We start from the raw sequence: 14,311 nt of genomic DNA, 5'->3' as shown, positions 1-14,311 counted from the left end.
AGGTCTTTTTCCTCTTGGTTCCTATAAATTAAAATGCAGTATAAGTTTTCCCTAAATAACAAATATCAATCTTCTAAAGGACTGTTATATTCAAAGGGATTCATAATCACCACTCTTAAATTCTCCTCTTCATGACACAGGAAATACATATCTAGACCTCTCTCTCCCCCTCCCTCCCTCCTTCTCTCTCTGTCTCTCTCTCACATACGCACACAATGTGAGTATATACACTTTTATGGAGTCTGTGGCATTCCAAAGAAGAGAGACTCTCCCAGGAGCAGGGAGAAAACAAGGGCAAAATCCCAGTAAGATCTGACTTATTTATGCAGAGGACTTAAATTCCTTACTACTAATATGGCCAGAAATTTTTAATTTAAAATTTTCTATGTTAACAACCACCTCTTACAGACATAAGAAATGTGAAAAAAACTTGGGAAGAGTTAGTTCATGAGTCATTTTCAGATAAAGGTGAATTGGTTCCACCAGATTGTTTTCCTCTTCATATCTAGATGAGATCTGGTGAATACTAACGGAACAAAAGATAGGGATGGGAAATGGCAAAGAAGGAAATAGGAAATCTGAGGGCAGAGAGACTACATTTAAAAACTTATGAAGTACCACCAAGTTTGGAACCGTACGGCTTGAAGGCTGAGAAGAAGGGTGTAATGTGTATAGGTTGAAACTGAAAAAGTTTATGAAAAGACAGAATTTGGCTTAGGGAAGGATGAACCGTAAGCCGAGGAAATAAATTCTTCTCACTTTTGTCCTAATCCTAGAACTCAAACTAAATAATTAAATGTAATTCAGTTACATCATGGGTTACTTTAGATTGTGGGGTTGGCCTAGGCATTAAATTCCTGTGTATGTTTCAAGTAGCAAATGATTTACCCAGGAACATTTATTAGTAAGCATCCTGTGTTATACTTTTTAAAGATATTTTTGGATCTTATTACTGTCATAGCTATGAATTAAACATTAGTTTCTAATGAATTAATCGTAATTTGGAAAACTTAAAATATTATCTGTTGATTCTTTATTGAATTCTGAATAAACTGTAAATTTCTTACAGTCTAAGTTTAAATTTATCAAAATTAGAAAACATTAAAAGATTTATTTTGCAATTAAACGATAACTGTACATTAACTATAATATCAGCAGATAAATACTAGTATTTCATGTAATATGGCTGGATATTCTTCAATCAGCAATTTATTCAACAAACATTAATTGCCCTCTGATCATGTACTATGTATGCAGTATAAATTTTCTTTTACAGAAATTTCTCCTTAAAAGTTATTAAATTAACATACTGTTAATTAATGCACAGTCCCCTAAATATAATTCACTGAGAACTGACAATAATTTGAAAGCTTGATGATATGTTTTAGCCATGAGAATTCTGAGATGAAGATTACTATTTATTCCCAACATCAACTTCTCTAATATACCACTTGTTCCATTAAGTTTAAGAGAACATATTCTACTAGTTACTGAACATATCAGATCAGAAAGGAAATTTATATTTAATATACTGTACTGTTCTCAGTCTACTAAAAAGAATTTAAAAAGCAGGTAAAACTAAATCCAAAGCAATGGGGCTACCAACCTTATCCATGAGTGGGTATTATTTATTCCTTAATATACTTAGTAAACTCCACACAAAATATGCATACACAAGTTGATTATACATTAGCAAGATCTTAAACCGTTCAGAACATAATATAAAATGGTCATTTCCACAAATAACAAAATATATCATGGTTCTGTGGTATCCAGAATACAGCTTCACGTTTAAAGGTAAATTTTACCGAGCTTTCTTTTCCAATAATGCACATGAATAACACGAACACAACTAGACTTAATGATATTGATGAGGCCCACGTCTTAAGACAGAGTCTAAGTCAACAGACAAAATCCTGACATACTTGTTTCCATCAAAACATCTTTTGCTTTAAATATTTAAAGTTAATGCAATAAATTCTTCAAAAGTCTTCACCACTTTGTAATATATACAATTTCTTCCTTCAAAGCATCCACAGTGCAAACTCCCCCCAAATTCTTGATAATACACCAATACAATCTTAACGTAGAATTAAAAGAAAATATCTAATGCTTTAAATGATTCTCTAAACAAGGAAAATGAAAATCTATTAACTTTCCTATAGGGTAATGATATTCTTTACTAATCATAAAAAGGACTATTTTAAATTAATTTAGCTGAGAGTATTCAATTAATAATTCTGAAATAAAAATATGCATTAAATATAGCAAATTTATCAAATATGTAAGCTCACTAAATTTCCTTACATCAGCTATAGTACTCCTAAAAATTGTCATTTTAATCAGCAGGCAGAATGAAACAAAATAAAAATCTACAATGCCTCAATGTTTTTATTATTCTCAATATTATTGATACATTCACATACAGAAGGAAACCACCAGGGCAAAGGAAAACAACTTTCTAATACCGAGATGGCATATTAACTTTTGTGCTAGATGCTAAAGATAATAAAATTAAAACAACAAACCTTCCAATGCTTCCTTGAAATGATTTTCTTTCAAGACCTAATTTTCTAATATCTAATACCCAATCAGGAATAAAGAAGGCTGACCTTGCCAGACATCTACAAATTCTCAAGAGAACCCTTATATGCATGTTCATACCTGTAAGGACAATATAATTTTTAAAACTTAATAAAAGGACTTAAATATCTTAAATACTGGAAAATGGAGGAAAAAAGGATACCCTTGAATCTAAGAATCACTTTTACTGGTACTTAGATTAGAAGCAGCTCTCATAAGTCTTCAGGAAGACATCAGCCTCCACCCAAAATAGATAATAAATCCTATGCATCCTCTCTTCCAATACTTCTTAAAACCCACACATAAATTATGACATGTCATAATTTGGTATGTTTTGCAAGAAATTTTCAAAAAAGTAAAATCCAAGAAGGTAATTCACTGCGTGCATACTTTTCTAACAAAACAGCCTAGCATTTCCTACATGACTAATCTATTTTAAATTCCGTTCTTGTTCCTATGCAATCTAATATTACCTATTAAGACTGCCAAAATATTTTTAAATAAGATCTGAGAATTTCCCTCTCAGCTTCTGATCTTTGCACTCCTTAAGTTTGCAGACACGTCACTGGCAAACCAACTGGTAGTGACAGGTTAATTCTTTCGGATGAAATTTTAAATTGACAGCTACCTGAAAATTTTCTATGCTTCCCAAATCTCATGGAGATAAATCTATGCAAGTCAAAGATTCCTCCAGATCACCTGCTGCAAAACTTGGTCTGCGGAAGCTATAAATGCATATCCCTACTCAATTAATTATCCTTTTCCCCAAGACCTTTACATCACTCAGGCTTAGTGGAAGTGACTGAGGTTGCAGACCATAAACATTTGATAGCACTTGCAAATGTTTCTCCATGAATAAGGTCACACACCTCTGCATCCAAGGCTTGTATATCCCACGTGTGTTTGCAAATGCCACGCTCGGCCTTAACGAGCACAAAATGAGTCTGTCGCTTCCCTGCATCTCGGTGCCAAGTTTGTTAAGCCACTTCCAAGCAAAACTCTCCTTCCGCTTTTAAAAAGAAAACTACATTCCAGGGAGAGAATACTCAGGATGAAAATTAAGAATGTAAAGTGCAACACTTTTATGAACTAAACAAACCAAAAGAAAGATTCTGCCTCAGGCGAAAGTAGGCGCGCGCACCTACCACGCACACCACCACGCAACCCAACCATCGCTCCACGCGACGACCCCAGCCCGGGGAGAAGGAACTCGGACCCCGGCTTTCTCGGAGAAGAACCGCACAAGTCAGGCTCAATGCCTTGCTCGCCCTTTTCTCGCTGCACCGAATTTCTCCGGGAATCGCCCACAGGAGCTCGATGCCGCCCTCTCCTTCCGGCGGCGGCAGCGCGGGGCCCGCTTCCCTGGACGCCCGCCCCCCGCAAGTGACCCCGCGGCAACTCCGCCGCCCCAAGTTCGTCCGCGGCCGCGAGAGCGTGAACGCGTCCTGCACTTGGTGGACAGCGAGTTGGTACGTACTCGGCCAGCGGCTGCAGCGGTCTTGGCGCGCTCTCCTCCAAGGACTGCTCAGCCCCAACTCTGAAGCGACGGCCCCCGGCTCTCCCTCCTCTGGCGGCTGCGGCGGCCGGGACGCCCCCGCTCCCATCGAGGGGGGAAGGGAAGGTGGTGGGCGCGCTCTCCCTGCTCCCCCCGCAGCTCCGACCCGCTGCTGCTTCCCGCCCGCCAGCCCCGACGGCGCTCGCTCGGCCGCGGTGGCGGCGGCTCCTCCGGGCTGCGGCGCGCGGGCGGCGGCGGCGGCACCTCCCCCGCCGCGTCCTCCCTCTACCTCCCCCCTCGTCCCTCCCCGTGCACGTTGCACCCTCCCCCTCCCCCGCCCGCCTCCGCCGCCTCCACCCCCCGCGCGCTGTCACATTGGGAGATTCCGCTCTTGCTACATGCGCCGCTCCGGCTCCCGCCCACGCGCGGCCGAGTGACGCAGATCCCGGCGTGGGCCGCCGCGGGGCGGGGGCGGGGGCGGTGGCCGCCGGGCCCGGGCCCGGCCTCTTCCCACCGCCCCCCTTGCGGAATCCGGGGGCCGGCCCATTCACACGGCAGCTGGGAGGAACCAAGTGGGCGCCCGGGAGGGGGCGGCTCCTGCGAGTGCGGCTCCTGGCGAGGGGTGGGGGTGGGAAGGAGGAAGGCGGGGGTGGCGGGAGGGAAGGGACGCCGCCTCGGGCCTGTTCTCCAGCTGCCGAGTGAACCGGGAAGATTTGCAATTAAGAAAAAAAAAAATTTTTAATGTGCGAGGTTACCAATATAGTATTTCAAAGAGCACACCCCGGCGAATCCAACATCCCCCCCGGGTGACAGACTTTAAGAAAATAGCGTGCTCGGCCCCCTAATCTGGGCGCTGGGTTCTCCCCCATAGTCGCCCCCGCAGGCTGGAGGCTGGCGAGCCAGGTGTGTCCTTTGCCCAGCCGGCCGAGGCGTCCCGCGGGAAGTTGGCCGCCACCGCACGGAGGGGGGCGGGGGGCGGCAGGTGCGCGGCGCTGGATGAAAAACTGCTTGTTCAAAGAGAATCTCTGCCTCGCCCATCTTGCCCCCTCTCCACCACCGCCCTAGCTTTGGAGGGGGGGAGGAAGGGTGGAATGGGAACCGACAAGCCCGAAGTGCAGCTTTGACAACTGTCTTGCTTGCTGAGTAACTTAATTTTAACCTTCTCAACCCTCCTGAAAACCTGCCTGTTATTTTACTGGTTAATGTTTTCTATTACCATGGTGTCGAAACCCGACGGCGCTGAACGATCCTGCGGTGTTCCCAAGGCACGCTATAGAATTTTTGAGTTCGATTTGCATACACTTTTCTAAACAAAGAAGTATTAAAACACCTCAAAAATGTACTTAAACAGTTGACAAAAATTTGGAAATTTATTTTTGAATGCATTTATTTTCTTTGCACAAAAAATGGGAAAATAAAAGAGTTCCCCGAATATTAGCATTGTGTTCTTGAGGGGTAGAGAGCATTTAATAAATATAAAACTAGTTCAAATACAGGTAGAATCCCGTTTTAACATACGTATAAAATCCAGTTTTATAGGAGGCCATCCCTACATCTTGGCTGGCCTCCTGTAGTGTGCCTATTTTCACGACGGGGATACAAAAGGCACTCTTTGAGATGAGAAATTCTTCATACCACATCTTTATGTTGGAGCAATGGATGGGATGATAACATTGAAAGAAAAAGACATTAAAGTACTGAACCTTTTTCTTTTCTTTTTGCAAAAACAGTGTAGGAGTAATGCCACAATGACATATTTATATCTATATAATTAAACCTTTCTCCAGTGTTAGCGAAAGGTTTTGTCTGCAGTAGTTGTATTGATACTTCAAATGAATAAGCATGCTTACTTCCTCGAATTCTTCAGCTGAAGAAATCACTGCTGGAAGTTTGTCCTAGCCTAGATGCCACAGTTTTGCAGCTTTAGACCCTGTACTGCCAAAGAGAAAGTTAACTTAGGTCGTTATGAAATAAAGACGATTTCTTGGAAAGATATAGGTTAACAAATTCTCAGGCAATGAAATCCGCAAAATTCTCTTCCAATTTCTTTCTGGGATCTTGATGTTCTGATCAGCTAGAGAACAATAACTTTCTTCTGTAAAGATGTGTAGTCAGTTACCTGGACTAATTGAGCCTTCCAGTAGCATTGTTTCCAGAGTTGGAAGAATGACATTAAATCTTCTTCCTGGGCTTGTATATGTCTGTCCAGTACTAAACAAGAGGCTGAAAAGGAAATGTATCCGGGCAGATACTTTTTCTTCTGCCTTGTAACTGGTTATTTCTATATAGTTAAACACTGAAATCTTTCCTTATTTTTTTTGTAGGCACATTAAGATAGTATATTTTTCCCACACTAAGAATGGCATTTTTGGTCTATTTTGCATGCCTCAAACACCCTTTGGTGCTGGGGGAGGCGGTGGGAGGAAGGAAAATGAATGAAAGATAAAATTTTAAGCTGTTAGGCATCCAATTCAGTATGTCTATATGACAACACCTTAGTCAATATGGCTGCTCAAAAAGATAACTGAGACATTCATCTGTTTCTGAGACAACTCAGATAAGCATTGATTCTTATTTATCTCCTTACCACTTTCATCACCTACCCATCCCTAAACACTACCTCTCCTCTTTCCAACACACACAGTCTTCTCCCACTCCCAGGGCCCTGGTGGTTTGCAAAGGGAAAGCATTCTATTTTGTAAGAACAATTATTGTGTCTGATTATTTCATATTCCATTCTATCCTGTAATTATATCTTATAGCTCTCTTGAATTCAATAAATATGTTTACTAGGATTTTTAAATTATTAAAAATATGTCAATTATTAGTGCATTTGCAAAAATAAGGAATTCTTTGGACAAAAAAATTTCCGTATTATGGAACTAAAAAAATTTTTAGGACAAAAAGTAATATAGAAAGTCGGTAGTGGTTCTGACATCTGAGTGAAAATTTCACTGAAAGAGCATTAATTTATTACTTTCAGAAAGATTTCTTACTTTAAAACGCTCCAGTGATTCAAAACAAAAGAACTCATAATAGATTTAAAGTGTTCTTAGAAGAGAGAAAGAATAACATTATGGTTTATGACCTACAAGACTTAAGATACAATACTCTTCTCTTCTATTATTGCCTCAGAACAATTCTATACTTAACAAATTTTCCACTCTATGTGGTGGTGGCCCTACAATTAACTGAGTCATGTGCAATATTCATATTTCCAGAAATATAATTAAAATTTCACTTATTTTTCAATATGAAATTTAAAGCTTTGAATGTGTGTTGTAGATTAAGTTTGTTTTTAAATGTATGAAGATTTGAATATTTTAAAATATATAGGAATTACAAACAAGTTTTTTAAAGGTAAGCTAAGGAAAATATATATAACTGATTATTTAAAAAGCCATGACACTTAAAATACTTGCTCTTCTAAGAAATAAAATCTTTATACAGTGCATTTTGTTAAAAGATACTATAGAATTTTAAGATGTAAGAGATTATGAAGTTAACCTAGTTAAACCTCCTTTGTGTATTCAAAGTATAATTCAAAAACTTCGCAGAAATTCAACATACAACTACTTAGTTTCCAATAGTTTATTTATTTATAAGTTGGTTATTTTGAACTTGTAATGTAATCCCTGTTGAAAAAATAAATGAGAATGAGATAGTTAGATTCCCAGGATGTACTACAAGTGCTTATAAAATGCAGGTGAAAACACAGAATCATAGACGTTAGAAGGACTGGATAGGATCTGACTAGTCATCTAATCCAATTGACTTCTACAGATAAGGAAATTTGTACTACATACTGCTAATATAAAGGATAGGGAAATACTAATATATTAGGCAGTAAATACAATCAAACATTTAATTGAATGAAGAGTAATTTGGGTTTTCTTTTAAAAGTTTGTGTTTAAAACAGGAGAGAATATAAATGGAAACTTTTGAAAAAAACTTTCTAAAGAGAATTTCCAGACATTTTTTAAGTATTAGAACCTTCTTTTTCTTCCACTTCTGTCTTTTCTCTCTGACAGCAGTGGTTACAACTCAGCTACTCTTCTCTTCTCACCTTTTCCCTTTTCTCTGGCATCCACTGTGCAGGACTTGTATAATTAACTTTTCTATAACATTATTTCAGGTCTCAACAGCAATGACTAGTTGTCCACTCACTTCTGGCTGTTATGGACCGAATGTTGTGTTCTCCCAAAATTCATATGTGGAAATCCCTATGTCTTTGGGAGGTAGTTAGTTCATAAGTGTGAAGCCCTCATAAAAGGGATTAGTGCCCTTATAAAAGTGACCCAAGAGCTCACTTGCCCCTTCCAACATGTGAGGACACAGTGAGAGAGAGCCATCTGTGAACCAGGAAGCAGCTCCTCACTAGACACCAAATCATCTCCCAGCTAGTGCTTTGACCTTGGATTTCCCAGGCTCCAGACTGTGAGAAATAAATGTTTAAGGCACCCAGTCTATGGTATTTTGTTATAGCAGCCTAAACGGACTAAAACATTGGCCATTAATAATTCTCAGCTAACTACACAGGCAGGTTGGAGAGTGGGTGAAAAATACTCTGCTCACAATTTCTGGAATTTATCCAAACCATTTTCATTTGCACACTTCATTCCTGGCTTGCTTGTTCCTCATGATCCCATGTTTAGCTTTTGCTCTCCTCCATCCAGTTTGCTGAGATAGCAAGTTTGTGTTCACCTTTCCAGCTCATCTCTGAGCTTATCTCTTTCTCTGTTCAGATCTACATTTTGCAGACAAAGGACCCACCAACTCGAGTATCCCTTTGGAGCATTTCATGTGAGAGTGGATAGATTTTGTTGGTTTCCTTGAAAAAAGTTTGCGATTTGTCAGTAAAGATGTGAGGCTTTTTCTGGCTCAAAAAGGAGCAAGGAAATAGGAAGAGAGCATTAAGAAGAGAGCCTTTTCTTGAAGTAAATGGGTAAGAGGTGGAAGAAAGTGGGGAGAGAGAAAAGGATGACGAGAAGTATACTCGTGAGAAGCTGACTAAAGTGGACATAACTATAATGGGAAAAGTGAAAAACCAAAGAAAAAGTACCCAAGTACATGATTCTCCTGAAGTGAGTGGAAAAAAAAAAAAAATGAGACAGAGAAGAAAGAAATCGTCTTAACATAAGTCCTCTAAGCTAACCACAGAAATATGCTCTTGACCTGGGACAGGTGGCAATATTGGGACGGATCTTCAGGAAGAATGGGCAGAGAAACAGCAGTCAACCTGCTCTTTACTTAAAGAGAGCCTATATATATCTTTTAGTTTAATTGGAAGAAGCGGTGCATATATCAGGTACAGGTATATATCAGGAAAATGAAAGAAAAGCAGAATGGGTTCAAAATCCACTACACCAAGTGCTTTCACCCTGCTGGTTCAGATATAAAGAAATTGAGTAAGTTAATAATGAGCTGAGCTAATTGTTACAACAAATTATTCAACATTGACTGCCTTCTAGGAGCAGATACTTTGAAAGGACAATGCTTGTATTGTGCAATAAGAGATTTAAAACTATTGAAATAAGGTAAATGAAACATGGTTCTGTTCACTTATAATTGCCAAGTAACATCTTTACAGTTTAAATTATATTTTGCTTACCCAGATTCAGATGTTGTAAGTCATCAGTTGGCCCAGGATTGGCAATAGTATATGGTAGTCAAAATTTTTAAGGACCTTGATATTTTCGTTTTCTATCTATTGCTATATATATATTTTATTTCTTACTATAAAAACAATCTTTAATAGTGACAGAGTGAGAGTTTTTTCCAACTATAAAATATGTTCCTTAAATAAAATTTCCCTAATCATCCTGTTGGTTAGGTCAGAGGCTATAATGCAAATTCTTGATGAAAAGGTAACCCTCAGAAGGGCAATCTGACAAATTGAACCAAGAGTTTCAAAGTGTTTATATGATTAGATCCAAAATAGTCACTTCTAGGATATTATCCTAAGTTTATAAACATTTAAGAAGAGGATCTTTATCACAACTTTAGTTACAAAATTGAAAAGCCAAAACATCCAAAATAATGATTTGGTTAAGTTATATCTATATGGTGGAATATATTCAATTAATATTTAATAATATTGGGAAATGCTCATGATATAATATTATTGGTCCAAATAGAGCAGAACAATCTATACTCTGTCTACCTGAATAAATACAGCAGGAGGTTTACCAAATGTTAGTAGTAGTTATCTCTGGGTGATGGTACTATAGATAACTTGTATTTTCTTTATGCTTTTTTAATTTTCAAAAATTTAACAACAAACATGCATTTCTTTGAAAATCTGGAGAAATTTTTAAATGTTATTTTTGTCAAAAATCCTGCTTCAAAAGTAGTTTACAATGAAATTAAAATTAAAACAAAATTGTACTATATTTATCTACTTGTTTTAAGAGGACAACAAAAATCAAGAATTTGCCCAACAAATATGTATTGAGCCCTTTGTATATAACCAGCCCTGTATAACTACATGTCTTGAGATTATACCATGTGTCAGATAAAGATAAAGCTTGCTTGAACTGCTTTATTTTGATGTTTCAAATTTTGATGTTTCTTTCTTTTATTTTTCTGATTAATCATTCAAGCATACATCCACTTGTACCTCTTTCTTGAGAATGCCTCTACTCCAGGGACTTTATGCAAGTCCCCAGGCTTTTGTAATTCAGAGCAGCATTCATTCCTTGGATTTCCACATCCAAATGGTGACATAATTGTTGTCTGAGAAGCCTCTGATATCACCATTTCTCACTGCCCCTGTTTTGCTGCCAAAAACTGGGCCCACCTGGTCCAGTGCTACTGGAGACCCTATCACAGGCCACTGTGGTTCTTTAGGGGAGGGTGGAGAAGCCTACTGTCTCCAAGACAACAGCTTGCAGGGTTCTGCTATTCCTTCATTTCACAAGTATAACCATCTCCCAAGAGTGTCCGCTCCATGCTTTCCTTGATCACCCTCAGACTCAAAGCCGCCCCTACCTTGATCCCGGTGATCAAAACACTGGCAATGGCTCTCTTTCAGAATACTTTTTTGAAATATTTTAATTTTGTTTTACAATATCTTTTCTGGATTATATAAATTTTGAGTCATTCTTCTCATTTCTGTTGTTCCTATCTCTCAATTTGCCTAACACAGTCGAGGTTCATTTGTGCAAGGACTATTTACATTGCTGCGAAGGTCCTCGTGGCAGGCTGCCCAGATGCTTATGATCCAGATCCTCTGAGCACCAGGGCAGTTACACAAGGCCCTTCTGTGTGTCTCGTTGCCCTGCACTCCTACTCACACATACTATGGATGGGTAGGAGTCTTGAAGAACTAATGCTCCACCTTCCTTGTATGCAAAGGTCAAGAAATAGTCAGGTTACTTATAAGACATTTCTGAAGCAAGAATTGATGCTCAGAAGCAGATGGACAGTCTGGGAATAGAGGCAGGAAAAGATTGAAAGAAGTCAGAACAGTCTAAGCTTCCCACACAGCACAGTGGTCTGACAGCTAGAGGTCCTGAGAAGGAAGAGAGGACTCAGGGGAGGCAGGTACCCCAGCGCTGCCTGGAGCAGTCTGATTGCTCCTTTCTCTCTGCAGAGTCCCCAGAGATCTGGGCAATGTCACTCTGGCTCCCCACCTCCCCCTTTGTGTTTTGTCTCACTTCTTGCACTTGCTTTCACCTTCCTCTCAGGCACCCAGCGTTCTCCTAATATCTGAGTTTGTTTTCTGACGAAGAACATGATCTGATCCAAATATACCTGGAGGTATTAATGTTGCAGTGTGCTACTTTTCAAATATGTGCAAACCTGGAGATTATTTGTTCAACAATTAAGCATCTACTGAAGATCGTAGACTAAGCCTATACACTCAAGATAATTTAAAAAAAAAAAATCTCTGCCCGGGTTCCTGATCTAGAAAGGAGAATAGACGTAAATAATAGTTGTTTCATCTTATAAGATATTCTTGGTTACATAGTGGAAAGAGTGATGACTCTGCCTTTAGATGGAGTACCTAGGTGAAAGTCATGAAACTTATAAGAAAGTGACAACTGGACAAGTCTTGAAGAATGAATTTAATAGAAAGACTCAGGAATAAGGGCTCTCCCAACATGTACAGAGGCAGTGAAACAGTGTGAAGCATGAGCATTGAATTAGGGCAGTAATTGTAAAATGAAATAACTGATTCCAAATGACTTGAGAATGAAACATGAAGAGGGCAGAGGCAGAAGGAGAGGTTGCAAAGAACAAATCATGCAGCATCCTCATGTGACACTCTAAGCAATGTGAATTTTATCCTGTCACTGTGCTTCCATCTTCAGTGAGTACAATAATCATACTGGTGGTGTCAGACATCAGACTGGCAGTTACAGTGAGAGAAGAGGGAGGTGATTGGAAAGGGCTTCTGAAGTGCTGACAAGGCTCTTTTTTGTGCTAGGCTGTGGTAATATAGATATTCACTTTGTATTAATTTATCGTACTGCTTATTTAAGTTTTCAGTACTTAATGTGTGTTACAATTTTCAATTGTAAAAAAGTTGTTTTTTTTTTTTTTAATCAAACTGAGTAATTTGTCAAAGACACAGATTCCAAGGCCCCACATTCAGTCATTCTGATTGAGTAAACCTGAGCTAAAACTGCATTTTTAAAAACAATTACCGTAGAGGATCTGAAATCACAAGAGACCCTGGACCACACTTTGAGAACACTGTTAGGGCTATTGGAGAGTTACTCAAAAGGTTTAAGCAAGAAATTAAAAACAAAAGATTTGCTTGTCTGAATGTGCCAGATTAGGAAGAGGAAGAAGTTGAGGATGACCTACACCTTATACCTGATAACGTTCACATGTCTTATGTCCAATTCCCTTTGTGCCTTTGAAAGAGGTGGGGAAAAATGTTTTTTGAGATGTGTTTTTCTTTTTTGGAGGTTTCTTAAATATAAAAGAATTTGATCCCAGTACATTAATTTCTGTTAATTGAATTTAAGATATGGAATAAGCCCCTGGGGTAGATATTCTGAGGCAAGGAGCAACTTTCTAGAATTTTTTAAATGAGTGCATTCTCAACCTCTGAGTAATAGTCATTCAGCTACTGACCCATTATCAATATGGCATGTGCTTAGTGGTGACTGATTTACATAGATGCAGCTAAATTCTTTTTCTTGTGTCCCTTGATAGTCAGAGGGATATTTTTGTGACGTAAAGCAACCAATACGATATTCTTCCAAACCGTAATTCCTATGGGAAAAAAATGACAAATTTTCTTGCAAAGTTATTTTTCCATTGGTGTTCATGGAGTTGGAAAAAGAAAGAGGAAACTTTACTTGGCCTTAACAGAGAATGGGAAAGTCCAAAAATCTAACACAAAATTAGCACAAGTTTTTTTCCTCATAATTGAAGTACTGAGGAAATGCCATAAGGTTTTTAATTTCCACAGTTATTAACTTCTTTGTGACCAGAGTGCATCCATTCATCAGATCAGCAAAAATTTTAAAGTCTGACAACATAAGGTGTTGGCTAGGATTAAGAACGTAAGGACTCATTTACTTCTGGTAAGAATATAAGTCGGTGCCATCACTTTGGACAGCAATTTGGTGATATATAGTTAAGTTAAAGGTGTGCATACCCTTTGCCCCTGAAATTGCACTCCTAGGTAAATCCTTGGAGCAACTCTCTTACATGTGCTCAAGGAAAGATGTACAAGAATGTTTATAGCATCGACTGTAATGGTAAAAAATTGGAAACGACCTACATTAGATCAATAGACGAATTCATAAATAAATTGTGATATATTCATACAGTGGATATAGCCATGAAAATAAATAGGTCTACATGCTGTTCATGGAATAATCTGACAAATAGGTTGAATAAAAAATAGGTTGAATAAAAAAGCATGTTGCAGACGAATGTGTACGATCTGATGCCATTTATATCCAGATTAAAACTTATAAATACTATCATCGTGTGGGAAATTACCTTGCTGCAACGGAAGCCTGTAAGTATAATAATTGACAAGCTATCCAAGAGATCACACAACAGAAGGGCTTATAGACTAAAACAAGATGCTTAAATTACGTAGTTTATTAAATCAATTGAAAACACACAGCAAGAAGCAAGGTAAAAGATGGAGTAGGTTAACACGTTTAAGATATGCTGTAGACAAGGTGGGAAGGTGACACTGCCTGAATGCTCAGTCCCATCTCTGTCTTCCTTGATAAGGGTATGCTTGCAAGGACCAGAGCT

At 38.8% G+C, this 14,311-nt stretch overlaps 2 protein-coding genes across 5 annotated transcripts in view; both read right to left on the bottom strand.

The window, feature by feature from the left end:
* Nucleotides 1–4,332, bottom strand: part of NAB1 (NGFI-A binding protein 1) — a 39,157-nt gene extending 34,825 nt beyond the window's left edge. For 2 of the 4 annotated variants that reach the window (XM_039844268.1, XM_039844270.1), the window contains exons 1-2: nucleotides 4,061–4,198; nucleotides 3,453–3,607 (exon numbers count right to left, since the gene is read on the bottom strand). In XM_039844268.1, the coding sequence (XP_039700202.1) occupies nucleotides 3,453–3,544 (92 nt within the window). In that variant the 5' untranslated portion in view covers nucleotides 3,545–3,607; nucleotides 4,061–4,198. Of the gene's footprint in view, nucleotides 1–3,452; nucleotides 3,608–4,060 lie in introns of all 4 variants that reach the window. The other 2 variants (XM_039844269.1, XM_039844271.1) reach the window with 2 other exon arrangements.
* Nucleotides 3,673–5,116, bottom strand: LOC120587718 (translation initiation factor IF-2-like). The gene is made up of 2 exons (XM_039844907.1): nucleotides 4,912–5,116; nucleotides 3,673–4,769 (listed from the first exon to the last, which is right to left on the bottom strand). The coding sequence occupies exons 1-2, from the start codon at nucleotides 5,114–5,116 to the stop codon at nucleotides 3,673–3,675; spliced, it is 1,302 nt and encodes a 433-aa protein (XP_039700841.1).
* Nucleotides 5,117–14,311: the final 9,195 nt, after the last annotated feature.

The sequence above is a fragment of the Pteropus medius genome, unplaced genomic scaffold, assembly GCF_902729225.1.
Source record: "Pteropus medius unplaced genomic scaffold, Ma_sr-lr_union100, whole genome shotgun sequence".
NCBI lineage: Eukaryota > Metazoa > Chordata > Mammalia > Chiroptera > Pteropodidae > Pteropus > Pteropus medius.
Note: the sequence above shows the minus strand (reverse complement) of the source record. Positions and strands in the feature narration are given on the sequence as shown.